The sequence below is a fragment of the Mchenga conophoros genome, linkage group LG20 (assembly GCF_057382185.1).
Source record: "Mchenga conophoros isolate Kocher_MC1m ecotype Shallow Benthic linkage group LG20, M_conophoros_male_GT1.1, whole genome shotgun sequence".
Lineage (NCBI taxonomy): Eukaryota > Metazoa > Chordata > Actinopteri > Cichliformes > Cichlidae > Mchenga > Mchenga conophoros.
Window position 1 is genome coordinate 7,076,833 of NC_140545.1, and position 18,615 is coordinate 7,095,447.

The following is an 18,615-nucleotide window of genomic DNA, read 5'->3' on the forward strand; positions in this document are numbered from 1 at the left end:
AGGAATAAAGGTCCAAAGAAAATAAAATTTACAAATGTTTAGACTTTTGTCACTGTCTGAGCTTCTACATTGGACTTTAATAATCTTAAGTTTCACTTTGGTTTTGATCCGAAATTAGTCCCTGTTGTCCAGTGCGCAGCCCTACCTACACCTCTTGATGAATCTGATTCTGATCTAAAATGAAATAAAATGCAAAAGAAAAAAAAAGAAATATAATACCATGGTATTTATGGCTGGTTAATGATCACAGTGTTCAATCTTGGCTTGGCCATATAGTCATGGCCATGGTAATATTGATTTCTCACTGGCCCCATTTATCTTTCTGATTTTACCTTGTGCACACACGCACTTACAAAGGACACATGGAAAGACACTAATAGAGACATTTTTTTTTTATCCAGTTCACTTTGTTTATCAGACAATGATGAATCCTCAAATGTCATCTGGAGACTAAGAGAACAATACGGGTACAAGAAGCAACAAGGGAGACAGACAGGTAAATAAAGAGAAACTCAGGAGCAAGAAAGCAACATTATGGGAGAATGGAATTGGATGAGAAGAGGTCGTAATGAGAAAAGGGAAAAGAGAGTGTGGTAAGGCATAGTGTGATAGACGGGCAAAGCAGGGTGAGAGCAGAGAGGAAGTGGGAGGGGGTGATGTGGGAGAGATGCAAGTTGAGTCAAAACCCCCAAGCTCCCCTGATTTCTCTGTGAAAGACACAGTGCTGAAAAGATGAATAGCGTGTGCCCTCTGTGCCAAGGCATGCCCAAGACAAAGACATCACCATCATCAAACTAGCAAGGACACAAGGCGAGAGCCCCAGACTAGCACTTGGATCTTTTATTCATTATTACTACTCACTCGCTTATTCATCAGTTTCCTTGTGCTCAGATTATCACTTTAAACTGACATGATAATTAAGTCTTCAGATCTTCCACAAACAAAATAGTACTCTTCTACACAGAGACAGGAGACAGTGATCGAAAAAAAAAAAACAGTCTTCATACGTCATTAAAATTCTCTCCAAAATAAATTATGTACTCTTACATACATATACAGTATATGTGGATACTTTGGTGTAGCACAGGAAAAAAAAATCACAGGTTCAGGTTCAAGAAAAAGCAATAATCATAAAGCAGAAAATGTTTACTTCATACTACATATTGTGTGGGGTTATTGTATTGTTGCTGCAGGTGTTAAATTCTGAGTGGCAGCGTCACTGGCCACGCATCTTATCTGACAGCCTTTTTTCTTTATTTTGGAGGTAACGTACTTTCCCCTCGTCAAAACGTCTCTGCTCATCCTCGCCTTCAACCTAGAGGAAAAGAAAATAGACAAAAATATTTGTTTCCAGACACATTTATCATCTACACACTGGAATGTTTCCCCTCTAATTATTATATTAACCGTGGGCATGAAGCTCTGATCTAATTGACTTGACAGTGCTGCTGAAATTGCCATTCATCTTCTAGGTGAAATATAGAACAAATGCGTCTGACTCTAGGCTTGTAAAGACCCAGCATGATATACAAAATATATGAAGAAGACTACATATAAGTGAAGTTGAGTGAAACCACATGTGACATATGCAGGACATTGCCACATATGAAATTTCTGCATTTTAAAGGTGTGTGAATGCATTTATTTCCAGCAACACATTTTATATTAATGCAACACTAATGGCAAGACTGAAGAATGGTGATGAGTCAGCTGATCAGGTTCATGAATCCATTTTTTGGTCATAGTAACAACATCTACTCACAAGGTTAGACACAACCTGATAAATAGGTAAATAATGCTGTAGAAGTACATAAAGGGCAATTCCGGTAATGTGTGGTGAGTGTTAGCCTCTCAACTCATGTCATCATCTCATCAAACCTTCTCTTGACCAACCTTGACCGCATCCATGATAGTGTGTTCTATGCACAGCGCCAGTGCAGTATTATTGATGTTGCAGGCATCTGGAAACACTCTATAGATTTACAGCTGTTATGAATCATTTTTACTGTTTAATTCTGTGCAGTTGTTTGTTTTGAAGCTAAATGTGGCTGCTGGTTTATAGGAGTAAGCACTCGATATTCTGTACAGTTTAATTTGACTGTTGGCCAACCTTATGATTTGCAACAATACCACCACCAGTGACCATGTCACACTTTCTTTGAAGGTGCTGACTGATTTCTCCTTACCTTATCTTCAAAGCACTGTAACAAAGCAGGGTACGTGAACATGTTTGTATTTCATATATAAAGCGTACTGTTAGAGCTAATGACATGTTCTGATGGAGGCTCTTTGCTGCGTACACACCAGGTGGTTGGCAGATTCAAGAGCACCTGCCACTCACACAAACAGGGTGCAAAACTGACAGATGGCACCTTAAATTTAAGGAGAGAGCAGGGTGGTAACAAACATGACAAAACATAATGCCGGGGACAAGCCCAAGGGGGTCATTACTCAAATGTGACGAGAATATTAAAACAGTGGCGCTGAGCTACAAACACAACACCAGTGGGAATATCTTATCTGTAGAACAGGTTCAGGAGCATACAGCATACATATTGGTGTGTTTGTTGTATGGCAGTTATATAACAGTCAACATACTGCTCAGTCAGTTTTGCTTTTGCCATTCAACTGAAAGTAATGGATAATTCCAGTTCATTGAGTTTGAAAAGAGAGAGAGAGGGGGAAAGAACAAGTTTTTCAGAAAAATAATATAGACACATATAACATACAATATCTGGGCGTCATGTAATATAACCAAGGAACTGACAAGTCATGACCATAAAAATGATTGCTTACGTATCTTACATATTCACATGCTTAATGCCTGCTGAAAACCACATACTGTGGTTCTGTACATAATGTAAAATGTAAACGTGGTTCTGTTCAGTCAGAATATCTACACAGGTAGGTGAATAGGCTGCAAAAAAAGTGAAAAAAAAATTAAATACACAAATAAAATTATTTATAATTATATAAGGTATGTGTATTTATATAAGTGATTACTGGTGTGATGAAGTTCTAACTGGATTGAGATGGGTTACAGACTGTGAGTTACAGAATCAGGCAGGGTGGGTCAGATCAACTCTAAACAAGCTTAGCCATTGCTTTACACCCCAAACAGCAACCAAATGTAGTGCACTGTGATTGTAATGACCTCATATGCATGCATACACTGTTGAACAATGCTGATCCCATTTTTTAACTTTTGCATCAAATGTTCCCATGTTTTACAAATTTCAAGGTCTGTATTTTACTACTAAAAATACTACTATTACTACTACTGTTACTACTGTAGTATGATTATCTTTCTATAATGCAATGACACAATTAAAAGGTTTTGAAATGTTCTAGCAAAACTTTATTTATGTAATCCATTTCTTAAAGGTGAAAAAAGCATGACTTAAGTTGCATTATTAAAAAATTAATTATTAGACATAAGTAAGCACAATTAAAACAAAATTTGAGTTAAGGACCACAAATAAAATGAAATAGTTAAACGCAGCCGTCAGCAGTAAAAAATGAAAATGAAGAATTACCAGAGTAAATAAAATGATTATAAGCAGAACTTATGCACACAACGTTCTGCTCCTTTATTAAAAAATACATTGCAAAGTTTACTATATTTAAGTGTCTGTACATTAACTAACTGTTAAACGTACAGATGCTCCAGCGGCATCTGTAGCGTCTTAACTGGTATCTCTGTGTTGGCAAAAAGTTAACATATTATCTTTTTTTGTATTCTACAAGCTCCAAGTCTATCCCAGCCACCATAGGGCGAGGCGTAGGGTAAACCCTGGACAGGTCGTCAATGTGATGCTGGGCTTATTTCTGACGTATCTGTTAAATATCTATTCGCATACTCTATAACCAATGAATTTCATTTCTATTCATTTGTAAATATGTGCCCCCATATATACAAATAATTTTTTATTTAGTGGTTATTCATTTTCTTCACATAAGACAAATATACTGACATATATTTAATTTTCAAGTCACAGTTACTCAGTTAAATGGTGTTTCCTTCCTCGTTGTTATACAGTTTATTATAAAGGTGGTTACAAATGGTTGCCTGTTGCAATGTTGGAAGGCAGACAAATACACAAACATGACCTATAATGTCATAATTCCTTTTGTCTAACTCTGTGGACAATCTATTGACTAGCCTAACAATTCATTAAGTGCATTAATGAGACAGAGGCATCTTGCTCTATCTAGTTAAAACTTTGAGCTGCGCAGGGAGCTGCATTATAGCATTACTGAAATAACCCCCAACAAGGTGATTTAGGATCCTAACACCAATTAGAGGCTTATAAATCATCCTTCTTGAACAGGCTGGAACAATCCAAAGACATTATTGTTTATTTATTTAAGTCTGAAAAACTGCAGCCATGATATCAAAGCAAAAGAAAAAAGGTTTACATGGTGAGACTGTTTATGATCAGACAGAACTGTAAGGACGTCAATTTAATTTAAAAAAATGAATTAATATATTTTATTTAACTTTTTTAAAGAACAAAAAATTGTACTAGTAAATAGTAAAAATCCCTCTTTTTAAAACCATATCGATGTACGGTTTGAGATGAGTTAGCAAACAGCAAAACGAAACTGTATACCTTACTGCTGCTGATGAATCATAGCTGCAGACTGTCTGACAATGACAGCTAAAAATGATGCTGGCAGGAAAAATGTGAGCTTTGCTGTCTGCCTGAAGAAGAGATTTATGTAAGCTTTGACTATTAACATATCAAAGGTTGTTAAACTAAAATAATAATTATTATAAAACATTTTTAACGTGCAATTTTTCCTGCACAGCTTGAAATTGATTTGAACTAATTACATGAATATTTTGTAATTGAATAATTGATTTATATTTCCAGACACCAATTTATACATTCAGCTCACCCATCCAGTAAAAACAAATTCCTGATCACTGTTCAAACCTTGTTTTTTTAGCCTTATTACTTAATAGTCAATAATTACAATAATAATATTACTAATAATAATAATATGCACATATGGCCGGTGCACATCCATCTACACACAGTACCACAGGTTACGTGTGTCATGGGTATGTTAACCATTATGTTAATTACATTTGCATAACTCCATGAGGCAATTCATTTTTTATTAAGGTCCTTGTTGTGTTCTTAAGTAATTTGTCTTCACTACAAAAATAAAGCAGAAATATCCTTGCAAAAACCAGCATGCTTGTTATATTGTATTTAAGGCAAATGCCTATACTCCAGCAGTGTCATGTGACAATCACTACATGTATTGGCATTCGGGTAAACTGAACCATTTCATGTTTCATCAAGGTTATTTATCTTTACAATAAGAATGATAGCTGACCCTAGCTGATTCAGTGTCTACGGACTTACAAGAAGCTTTTTGGTTAACAGGGCTTTCCCTAAATTCCCATCTATTCTGTTCATAAATCAAAGTATTGAACAAACAAAAAATGTGATTGTGACTGTTAAATCATCATTTTGTTCAGCATAACAGTTTGTCCTTGTGTTGGTGCTCACTGAAAACTCAGAAAATTACTCATCCGTTATTAGTCTTGATCATCAATGACTTACCAGGCTGGCATTGCCATTTCTTGACCCATGCTGTTTATCTGCATATATAGATATGATCAGGTGAAACATGATGAAGATGATACTAAGGTTACTAAGGCAGATGATCTGATGTTACAAGCCCAGAAGATGAAGAAGAAGAGGAAAAAGAAGAATTACTCTCAAAATCTTCCAGTGAGATAACATCAGAGCCCAGAACTTTGGCTGATTGGGTCAAACACCCAGGACAGATGTTTCACCTGTTGTTAATTAAATCCACTCGGTGGACAGCTGAATGGAGCATGAAAAACCAATACGGTGTAAATGTGGAACAGGGACAATACATGTAAAGGAGATTTGCTCAGACAATGCCAGCAAAATGCCAGGTGGGTTCTGTTGTGTTGGCGCGAGCTGCTATTAGAGTGGGCAAGGGGCATCAGTGGCACTGGCAAATGTCACTGTGTAAAGGTAGCACAAAGCTGTAAACAGCCAGCACAAGACAAATAATAGCCATCTGGACTAGAATGAGCCTGGATACTAACCTATATATCTGTGTGTGATAGAGGGACCGAGAGGTATACACAAAGGATGACATTTTAGACAAAGATGAAAGGTATTTCATTTCTAGTCATAAAATGAATCCTTTTATATCAGCCAGGCTCTTCTGGATGGTGAAAGGAGCTCTTCCAGTGGATCTTTTCATTTAGTCATAAATGCTTTGAGTTTTTTCACTGCAGCTATCTGATAATACAGACATGCCAAGTTCTTATGGGCTTCATCGCAGCTTTAGCAACACCAATGAAGAGTCTGAAGTATACAGCCTCAGTTGGATCCTATTTTTCAGCAGTTTACTAATGTAAGATAGCGGACAGAAATTATACTGAACTTTCTACTGTAGTATGAAAGATCGATCAGGTAATTTTGAGGAAAAATACAACAAAAAATAAATTTTTTCATATCATTTTTTTCAAATTCACTCTGATGACAATTTTAGATCTGAAAATGATCAGTTGTTGCTTATGTAGCAGTTTAAATACTGGGTTTAAAGAACAAGTAATTTGCAATTACAAGAAAATTAGAAGTGACACTGATCTCTATCAAAGATTTTCTGAAAGGAAAATTTAAAAGCACTAAAATACAAGTACTGAAAAGACTCATATCATAAATATGCTAAATTACTCTTTCTAAATATAACAAAATTATACTTTTTCATTATGATTTAGTATCTAATTTTGAATTTGATCTCAAATTAAGGCAACAACATGACAATACAACATCACAGACAAAACTTATCACCCTTTTAATCTTCTTTTGGGTGCTGCTGACAGACAGATGTTTATCGGAAAGTAATAAAAGTTGAATAACTTTAACAAAAAAATATCTAAATAATGTACTGTCAAAGAGAAAACTGGGTTTCACTGAACTGAAGAGAATTTAGTTCGAACTGTGAACACACAATATTTAGTGTATGAGGTAGAATGATAACCCCCTGATGTGCACATTTAGCAGTGCCTAACAGATGCAGGCATGATCTGGGCGTTAAATTTAACGGGTGTACCCGTTAACACGTTTCTGATTGTCTTAAATGGGAGGTATCTAAAAATAAACGAGCATCACTTCATGTGAACTACATGAGGTTGTCATGACGACCAGGCTTGTTTTCGTGTCAAGGGAGGCCAGCTGAGTCTTTGCCAGCGAGGAAGGAGGGAGATGGAATAGAAGGAAGAAGGAAAAATCAGAGGAAAGATGGAGCAAGAAGGCAAGAATAAGAGAGATATAGTGAAACAATACTTAAATCAATAAATGGAGATATGCAATAAAGAAAAACACACATACACAAAGACACAAAGCTTTTCTTTGTTCAGCAGGGATGAATGGTGGACCTATTAATACTGTATTTCTACTAACAATGCATTTTTTGTGCTTGCTGTTTTGACCAAAATCCTGGCCTAGCATGTATATATACTATATTTCAGTAATTCCTTTTCAAGATTACTGTTATAGATAGGCAAGGCATTCCCCACTATCCTCTGTGCACCTGCTGTCCTTATGCCCCACTTCAGCATAACCCACAGTATGCTAACATTAGTGACAGCCCAGCTACACATACACACACTCCCACCGTCCCTAACTCCCTAGTGAGCTGAAACTGAAAAATCTAAAAATAGTGATTGCACTGAGCTCATTGGCAAGAAATCAAGGAAGGGAAAATGGGAGGGAAAGCACCTGCAGTCAAAAATAGCAGAAGTCATGTCGATCAGACTATTTATAGAGCTCAACTGGGGCAAAAGCTGCCATGAAATTATAATAAGTGATGGTTTGAGCTTTCAGGAGTGTTTTCAGTTTAAATTTCAGCAGTACTAAAAAAGGACAAAAAAAAGAGACAATTGCATTATAAACATAAAAGAGAAGCAGGGAGAATCACCTTTTTTTCTTGGTTGTTGTTTGTTTGTTTTTTAACAAACGGATAACGGAGAACAAAAAGAATCAGAGAGACAAAAGAGAGGTGAAATGCAATCTTGTAATAGACACTGCTCAATAAGACTAGGGGAATACCAGATGGCCACAATATAACATAAAGTCAGTTAAACAAGGGTACTAATTCATAAACCATTGTGAATCAGTTTCACCTGCTTTGGTGCAAATGACAGTGACGACGGGTGCGCTGGAGAGATAAAAACAAGGCTGCGTAAGCAGTCCAGCTCATACATGTTAGCACACACACACACACACACACACACACACACACACACACACACACATATATATGCTGTCCCAAGAAGATGGAACGTCTTGGTTTGAATGGTCCGCAGTTAACGTCTCATGCTACCAGTGTGCTTTCTACATTTTATGTCCACAGAACAGACGATTTTAAAAGACTCTAGTTGTAGTTCTTTTTTATAGCCTTTACCTACTGAAAAAGATCAACAACTTCAGCAGAGACGGAGAAAAATGACAGAGGTATAGGTTTCCATAAACATGGAAGGTCTCTATGAAAGACAAATAGATTTAGTCAAGGTATTGTTATTATTATTTAGTTCTGAAAGCGCACACTTGGGTGTCTTTGTCATACATTTTAAAGACTTACAGCAGCCAGTCCATTTTATCACAGTGCCTTAAAGTAACTCAATTTATGTAACAGTACATGCAGTCATTAGTCTTATTCTACTTGCATGCAGAAAAGTTTACTCATTTCAATCATTCCTGGCAAAATAATACACAGCCAGAATAAGTAAGAGAGAAACAAGTTTGTTTGTTTTATAAGGATTTTCAGTATTCCCTGATGAAAAGGGCTATGGGGCATTAGAAGACTAAAGGTATAAGAGGAAGCAAGTTTAGTATTTGGGGAAATGAAGCTTAATTAAATTTTATGCCAAGCCAAACAAGCTTTTTTTTTTTTTTTTTTTTTACTTCAGTGAAAAGGTTAAAAACAACAAGCATTGCACTGTTCATGGGTAACAAAATTACCCATCTCTAAAGGTCACATTAAGTTGTGGTCACGTACAGGAGTATTTTTAGCTGATACAGTGACTTTGAGGACTCTTGAAGTAGCAGTCTAAGTAACACCGAGTAATAACACAATCTGTCCCACTGTTGAGCATTGGTAGATAGCTTTTGTTATGTTTAGTCAGAGCCAGGGTGGCTGCTTCAAGGTTTCCACTCTTTGTGCCAAACTAACTGCTAACTGTCAGACACGTTTTGTGTAATCACACTTTCATGCTAGCTCAGAAGAAAAGGTTTTAATTCTCTGGAGGATCTTTAACACAGAGACAGTAAATACCACGGCTTACTATTTCTGGGAAATAGCTGATGATACTATTTTGTACCATGCAAAAGTCTTGAGCCAGTCCTTGTTTCTTTATGCTTTGCTAGGTAAACCTGGCAATAGGTGCAACGATTTACTGAAACAGGCAAATGTACATGTACATAAGGCAAAAATAGAGTTTGTACGATTCTAACAGGCTTGAAAGTCATTGTTTGGTATGACACCTATATTTCTATACAGCCTGAACACAAGAGTTCTTTTAATTTTTTTAACTAGTCTACAGAAATAGTTCTCTAGTCTTCTCGAAGGACATTCTTATTTGGATGCTGTGTGTGTTGTAGACACTGTATATTGTATCTCCTCCAAAGACACTGATGACGACTGGACCCAAAAATTTCAGATTTATATTTTTCACTCAATAAGAACTGTTGCGACTGATTTTCAGTTCTGTTCTTTTAATTTTGCATACAGCCTTTTCTCCCTTAACAGGGGCTTCCTGACAGCCACCCTTTCACTGAGACCATTTTTGATGAGGCTTCACTGAACATTAGACATAGGCATCTTGCTCCTCTCCTATTTCCTTTGTTTTCCACTTTTGCAGTTTCCCCAGATTTTTTAAGGACACACAGCACACTAATGCTAATAATATTTGGGGAATTAGCTTGTTAGTGCCAAAATACTATTTTATCCCTCTCAAATGGTACAGGTCCCAAAGCTTTTGCAGTTCATCAACCCGACCATGTTCAAAAAGTGAACTTTTTTTTTTGCCTTTGCCATCCGAAGGTCATGACAGTGTGACCTGACAGAAAATGACAATGAATCAAGATTTTTGCACAGATTTGACCTTTTAATGGCATGTGGTCCTAAGCTCGATCAGCTGTTTCAGTTTTCAATAAATTGCATGCTCGAAAAAATGTTTTGTCTCACTCCCATTTCTTCTTAATGCATGTTCAAGGTCTACTTGGAACCTTGTTAAGATCCTACCATGCAAAATATGAGTTTTTGCCATTTTTCAAGTGGTCTTAAACTTTTGATTGGGACTTTATAATCGTTAGTATTTTAGAGATACTGATTCAACAAAAGAACTGGAAACAAATTATGTGTTTTTGTGCCTAAAGATATCATTTAAAATAAAATATTTGCTATTTTGTTTGGTGTGTGTAGACAAAATGCTTTATTATGTCGATTATGACTGATTCACAGGTCAGTATTAAGTTACCAAAAAAAATAAAATTCCTCTAAAAACGGTCGGCCTACGTTTATTACTCAACACTATTTTAAAAATTACAAGTCTGGCTCTTTGGAAGCAGAATATAAAGAAATGAGGGGGGAATCAAGACTTTTGCACAAGACCTTTTATGTGGCCAAAATGTAAGGATGTGGAAGCCAAATACACAAAAACATTTCACTTCCACATCCTTCCATTTTGATTTGTTCTGCTCACAATCATCTGACTTACGATGCTTTTTTTGCTTTTTGATCTGTTTGTCTTTCCAACTCCCACAGTCCCATCTCTCCTGTTAGGGAAAATTTGGGTGTTAATTGGACTGACGTGTTGAACCTTATTTCCTGCACATGACGTTTCTCGTGTACACACCAAAGACCAACAATTATGAAAAGGTTTACTGCCATCAGTAGAGTCAGAGTCAATCTCATCTCATGCTTATGCCTCCAGTAAATAGTCATAAAGCCAGAAATAGCACCGATCGAGCCTTGTCCTCCTCCTCTTGCTCATATAAATAAACATGCACGCATTTGTGCTCAATGATCTGTTCCATGGATGTGCACATTCACAGGCAATGCTCATTCTAACACATGCAGACCTGCACACAAAGGGCTCGTGTTTGTGTACATGCACTTTCTTCATAACTCATTCACACACGCGTTTCTCTTTTGCCCTGCCCTTGTTTATTTGACAAGCTACATCAGATCCCTGGCAGCCTAGGCTCCATTTAGATTTCCATTTATAGTGTTGAGGATGAATTATTAAAATCACCAGGAGATTTTTTAGCCTCTCTTTTGATAAAATTGAGGTCTGAATAGAAACTACAATGAGTGTAATAACTGCTACAATTCCCTCCTATTAAAACAAAAGCAATGAGCAGCTTACGTGAGGCAGAAAACCAGGTAATGAATGCATGGAGGGAGAGGCAGACAATGGGCAAACCAAATGCAGGTTTTGTGAAATGGAAATCAGGGGACTGACAGACACTTTTGAAAAGGCCAACCAAAGGTGACATGCATTTGATGAACACTTCTATCTGCAGGGGCATCATCAGAGAAGTCTTGAATAAATGTGCTGTGGTTTATAAAGGTTTATAAAGGCTAACACTGCACCTTCAACTGTGACCTGATGGTCAAATGAGTCACTGCTGCACTTGTGGCATGACAACACACCTATAACAATCCTTTTTCACGCTTCACTCTCAACCACAGCAGCTTTCTTCCTGCAAATTTCTTATTACACGCTCATGGTACTTGAAACATGGAAGGACATAGTGTCATGCACTACTGTCTTGCAGGCGGGAGTTAAAATGCATTTTTGTAGAATACATGTGTTATTTTCAAAAATCAAAGATTTATTATTTCTATTTGTACTTATTATCATACTATTTGTTTTCTTCTTTGTTCTTCTGTTGCTAGTATTATTGCCTTTGGGGTTTTTTTTTTCAGTATTCTACAAATACTTCTAGTTTAATTATAAGTTCTGGTGTAAACTCTATGAAATTTGTACAAGTGCACTTGAGGGAATAATGACCCTAACCCAAATTTGAAACTGCCCACCCATCTCAAGAAAATGGAGTGCAGTACATCATTAATAACAACAACGACAACTCAAACAAAACATTAAGTAGAATTTGAATTGCTCAGTTACAAAATATGGAGTGAAAATCTTAATCACGACACTTAAAAATAATGTGAACCTTAACACAAACTACATTGCTTTGTTTAGAATATGGTTTTAAAAGCTCCTCGCTTGTGTAAAATTGCAAAAAGATAGCTTCTCATTAATATTAATGACTTAAACAGATGGCGCATGAGCTCGGTGTTTGCATAAAAACAAGGTTTGGATCGTTATGTGTTGGAGAGCCTGAACAAACAGCAGGCATCTCTCTCCTGTCTGCAGGTAAGCATGCAGTCTTTGCTTGCTGGCAGTAAGTGCTGAGTCAGGCATACTCATCCCAGAGATACTCATCTCAGAGATCTTGTGGGAATAAGATCATTCAGCCCTGCTCACTGCTGAAGGATAATACCCAAACACTATGAGGATTTGAATGCTTTCTAAAGAGTCTGACATGTTGAATTCCTAAACAATGGGCAGTATCTTTGAGCTTTCCAAAAACCATGTCTGTGAAGACAGTCTTTAATATATAATCTTAAAAGTATTAGTATACTTTTTCATATTTGTCATTTTTTTCAGCTATCTGGAAAATTTTACAGTGGTTTTGGATCAAAGATCAGTCTGACCCAACTCAACATTTTCTATATATGAAGGCTCCATTGATCCAGTCTTGTAATGGCCCTTTTACATGTCACGATAAAGAAAAATTACTAATGGAAATGTTATCAGCAGTTAGAAGAGACCGAGCTAAAAATAACTAGCCTTTAAAAGATGATATCGCAGCAAAAATGCAATAAAATCCATGCCTTGATTATTTTCCATTAGAATACTGTAAAAAAACAGACTTGACTGTCAGTGTTTGTGAATGTAATTACTCTGTACTAAGGGATATGGATATAAAATAAAGTATAACATCACAAATTATGTATCAAGGTTTTAAAAGATAGGCAGACTTTAGAAGGAGATTGGACGATACCAACCTTAAGGGCAGGGACAGGCAGGGGCTTATTGTCCTTGTCCAGGGAGATGAAGGTGAAGAAAGCTGAGACAGCACGATATTTCCCCTTCTCTGCCTCCACCACTGAGGACGCGTCTACCAACACCTCAATCTCCATTGATTTGTTACTGACAAATGTGAGTCGTCCCGTCACCGTCACCACACACCCTTGGGAAGAAGAGGAAAAGGATATTGAGCACTCTGATTTTCAGTGTTTTAAAATAAAACCTAAATATGTTGCCATTTAGAGACATTTTCATTTTTTTGATCTTTACCATAACATTTTCTACTATTTCTCAGACATAGCAGTTATTTTAAGGCTTCACTTAGTCTTATAAAGGTGAAAAAAAGAAGTTGCACAAGGCATCAGGTTTTCACAAAAACACAGCATTCCAACCGCTACATCAAAAATACTGAATAATGTAAGTAAACTCATACTAAATAGCTTTAATTACACTGAATATGATCTATATAATAAACTAGCAGAGGAAGATTTCAGCTCTGGTCTTGCAGTCTCTATCACATTGTTGCATCATGGACTTTTCGAGACAGGCCGGCGACCTCTGGCTAAAAGCTCACGCTGAAGTAATATTGAAGCTGCACTTTCTCAGATATCTAATCAACCAACTGTCTTTCACTCAAAAATGTGCTCTCTACCTTTTGTCACTGCAGCGAGGTGGGAAAAAAAGTCATCAAATAATATTACAGAGCATTGTTGATGTATTTCATTATTCTCTTTGATGTGCCTGTACTGTAATATTACTGCAGTTGCCATAGAGACAAGGAAAGAAGGTGTTACTCCTGCAGTCAGGAACAGATCGCAAGTATATGAGTGAGATCTTATAAAATAGTCAAAGTCCTAAATAATAAATGATGCACATAAAAAAAGGGGGGGAAAGGCTTTTATCAGTGTATGAGCTGCAAAGCACTCTGACACGATGACAACAACACAAGAATTCTATCAGAATTAGACTTGACTGTTGTTCAGTTACAGATCTCGTATTCATGCAGGATACTCTGCAAAATTCATGGGTATGAGTTCGGTTTTCTTGACAAATAAGCCTCTGTTGTCAAAAGATATGCTTATAGAGTCAATAATTAGGCTTTTTGCAGTAAACCCAGGTTTGTTACCCTAACCCATCCATCCATCCACCCTCTTATCCAATTCAGGATCACAGGGGCCTGGAGCATATCCCAGCTGTGACAGGTTGAGAGGCCATGTACACCCTAGATAGGCTGTCAGGCTATCACTTGGCTGACACCAAGAGACAGACAAGCATTCACGCTCACATTCGAACCTAGGGCCAATTTAGAATAGCTAGTTACCCTAACATGAATGTCTTTGAAGTGTGAGAGGAGGCCCAGAGCGTGTGGAAAGAAAACACACACAGGAACAACGAGACTACATTTATAAAGCAGTTTTTAAGGCTTTAACAAACAAACTTTTTGTGTTTGTTTTGATTATGGTTTTCTGTGATGCAGCCTAGAACTGAAGTACTGAGGGTAAAAAGAAAAAAAATGGAGATGGCAAAGAAATGCAAAACTGCACACAGGTTCAGAGTAGGCACACATGAGACAATAACACAGTCAAACTTTATGCCATGCAAAAAATGTCCAAAATCTTAAATTACAAACAACAAGAATTCTAATGATATACGGAGCTTAGCAAATTGATTATCACCACCAAATACAAGGTTTAAGCCACAGCTGCCTTAAATTAACAGTATTATTAATTACCAAAATCACTTTTAAGTTTCTGTAATGTTTAATCCAACAATATGCACAAGGTCTTTAATCAAGTTGAGAAAATTCAACTTTCTAGATTTTTATATATGTTAAGATGACTATTACGCTATCATTATCACACATTCAGTAACCTTGGATGCTGAGATATTTAGGAAACGGCAACAAGGTGATCATGAAAATCCATATGGGTAAAGAACTTTAAACAGATAATAACGTGCAGTAACTGCGGTGAGGTCTTTTCAGCATACCTGGCAACCGAGACCACAAATTTAAAGCATTTCATTTCTCTCTTGTCGACTGACCTTTAGAGGATTTTTTTAATGCTCCCATTTGTCAAGTCTCATTTAAATAAACTACCTCTTACTAAGATTTATTAGGCTCAGTGAAACAACCTCTGCTCAGTGACATTACACAAAAATGAGGCTTGATGATGGGTGATTTTGAAGACCTTCAGATTAATGCAGAATGTAGCTCTTGACTTGTGCAGCATTGGAGGTCAGCCAACCAAAACAACTGGCAGAGTCCCATGTCTGAAGAGCTGATAAAGATAATCTGCTTTGATGAAGGTACCCAGTCCATGTCCAGGCTCAGTGCTGTGTGCATGTAATGTAATACCACACAACAACAGATTTGTTATTTTAGCGGATGAAGATGGATGGATGGATGGAGTCTAGGCTTTTCTATTAGTCTTTTCACTGACTAACAAATAGCACTGAAGACAAAAACACATTTGAGTGTCTTTCCACGGGTCTTTTTTTTTTTCTTTAGCTAGACAGTACATGAAAATGTCGGGGTTTTAACAAATAATGCTTTCAATGAAATGAAATGTACACTTAATAAACAAGAACAACATTGTGACCACTCACGATGACACACTGGTGCTTTTATTTTTTCTTCTGTATCACATTTTCACTCTCACCATCAGCGCTCCAGTCCCTGTCTCTGAAATGTCCTTTCATCCAACCTTTTGAAGTTTCAAGCCTTTCTTCTCATTATTTGTATCTCTGGTTGTTTTGCTATAATGGATCACAGAAAAGACCCCTGCCTGAACCCTCCTATGGTACATTATTGACTAGTATATTATCACCAGTGCATCCTCATCAGTGCCTCAATATTTGAATTATTAAGTCTGCTTTTTTTTCTATAATTCTGGTGTTCTTTGTGTCTTCTGTGATTTTTCAAAGGTGGACCTCTGAGGCAGTTCAAATCAGTTCTTATCTATGGTGCTTAAAGTGAAAAGTCCACCGTCCTCTCAGGTATCACAACTAGGTAAATTTTTGTAATTTTTCTACTGTATTACCACAATTAAAATTAAGCTATCCAGATGTCTGGCACTTAGTGACCAGGACCTTAACAAGACATTTGTGTGTTCCTTTATATATTTATGTGGCAAAGGTTGAAATGCTAGCACCAAACAGTTGGGAGCAATTCAACTGTCAAAAGAAACAGTAGCAAGATGAAAATGCATAAAAATAAAATGACAAAATAAATCCAGAGGTAGAGACGACAAAGCTAGTGGCTGTTTTTTAGGATCCTTTTTGTTTTGATACTTATTTCCATTATTTCCCTAAACTTAACTTTTTTTTTTTTGCCTGACCAGCTAGAGCAAAAATGAGAACTGTAGAAGTGACATAACCCCTAAGTCACAGTGGAGCCAGGGGAAATCATGTCAGCACTAACTGAACTGTGAGGACAGATGAAGGTAGCAAGTGGAGCAACTAGGGGCAGATGAAAGATGTGGTCATGGATCTCCACCACTCTGTGCTGTTCACCCCCCCCCCCCCCCCCCCCCCGAACTGAACTGAGGAGGTTGCAGTTATACTGTATTGTCAGACATGTATCATACGTATGTCTGTTATGTGTGCCTTTTTTAGGAGACTATGTTCCTGCCTTCTTAGAATTGCTTTTATTATGACTGTCCCTGAAGGACTTTGGATAAGCGAACTTATCCAGGAAGTCCTGGCAATAAATTCTGCACTCCAGTGTTCGACTGGACACATTTTCCAACTGAAATATCAAAGGCTACATGGATAAAGGTATTTAGAGGCTTAGAATTTGTTCATCTGAACCTTTCAGACTGTAAGGCGCTTACAGCAAATACAGTATAAATAGACAAAGTTTGGTAATGGAAAATAGTTAGGTCATTATTAACAGTGGTGTGTGTTTCCAGATGTAGTGGCAGCTCTACAAAACACAGTTGGCCTTGGATAGCAACCGTGTGACAGCTGTTAACGTTGGCTTAGTTGATTTAAAACAGCACCGCCAGAGGCTAAATTGAAAAACGCTTTAGAGTTTCCATTTTATCATCTCTGGTCAAAAGGCGAGAAAACGTTTTGCAGCATTCCTCTTGGTAAAGCAAATGGACAAGACAAAAAAAAAGCAATAATCACGCAGAAATATCTCCCTGCATCTCTGGATATTTGTAAGTATCAGAGATTTAAAAGTATGAGTGTATTCTCTGTGTTATCCTCACCTTTCTTGATCTTGCGATGGAAATTGATGGCATCCACTGAGGCAGTGACAATATTGGTATTGCAGTGACGAGCTGCCACAATGCCAGCGACCTCATCCATCAGCTTCATGGTCACACCTGTGTCAAACACACACACTTTTAATTTATTGCATGCAGTCCAGCCAAAAAAGAAGCTGCGTAGATAACCCTTTTGCACCACATTTTCTTACTCCACTGTGGCTCTCTTGAACAATAAGACACTAATGACACCACCCGTCCATCAGTTCTGTAGCGATGCTACATGTGAATATTAGCTAATGTGCTCCACTCTCTGCTCAAGCTACAAAATAGCTTTGTTGTTTGTGAGTAATAAAAATACATTTTCAGGGTCAAGAATGAAGCAAAACTGACCAACATGTGATTGTGAGCCTGTACAACCTGTAGCATCCAGCACTCTTTTCATCCCCAGTGAAACTTGACACTCGCTTGTCTTTAAATCGACAAAAGCTTTTAAAAGAAAATGTAGTCATCAAGCTGCCGCCAAGTTCGAGACACGGTTTCACTGAGAAGAGATTATTGGATGTGGAAGCTAATGGGATTCCTAATGCAATTAGAAAACTATCCACCTAAAGTTAAATGCCAAATAATGAACAAGTCTGCTTGCCATTTTCTCAACATTACCTTTTCTTTCAGACGCATTAGTCTAATGTGTATGAGCTGACTGTCTACCAGAAGTGTTTCCAGCCAGCTCACGGTAAGCTGAAAGATGTCATCAGGGCTCAATTAAATAAAAGCCATTATTAATTTTTACGTTTCCCCCATGTTTGGTAATTCTTCAAATTACAGCTTGTTTATCCACTGTAAACAACATATAATGAAAAGACAAATTGAAAAAACACTTACAGACACTACACGGGTCATTTGTCTGCACCATTAAAACAGGATAAATGATATTACATTTTTATTTACATTTTAAATTAAAACAGGACAGAGTAACATTACCAAAACCTATTTTTTATGTTAAATCTAAGTAACAATATTTTCTCAAATTAGTACATACAAATAGTTTACAGGCAGTAATTGTGCCATTTTTCCTTCATTGCAATGTTTGACTGTATACTAGAGCAGGGCGATATGGCCAAAAATATTTATCACGATATATATTTGAAAATTTGCGATAACGATATAACTGACGATATAATTGATGCGAGACAAAATACAACTCCACAACATTACTAGCGCAAAAAGACAACCTTC

At 37.0% G+C, this 18,615-nt stretch overlaps 1 protein-coding gene across 5 annotated transcripts in view; it reads right to left on the reverse strand.

Annotated features, from left to right (window-relative positions):
- Positions 1 to 825: 825 nt before the first annotated feature.
- The window catches only part of acot7 (acyl-CoA thioesterase 7), a 60,531-nt gene continuing 42,741 nt past the window's right edge, over positions 826 to 18,615 (reverse strand). For all 5 annotated transcript variants that reach the window (XM_085259180.1, XM_085259179.1, XM_085259178.1 and 2 more), the window contains 3 exons: positions 17,380 to 17,496; positions 13,144 to 13,328; positions 826 to 1,315 (listed from right to left, as the gene is read on the reverse strand). In XM_085259180.1, the coding sequence (XP_085115306.1) occupies positions 1,217 to 1,315; positions 13,144 to 13,328; positions 17,380 to 17,496 (401 nt within the window). In that variant the 3' untranslated portion in view covers positions 826 to 1,216. The remainder of the gene's footprint in view (positions 1,316 to 13,143; positions 13,329 to 17,379; positions 17,497 to 18,615) is intronic.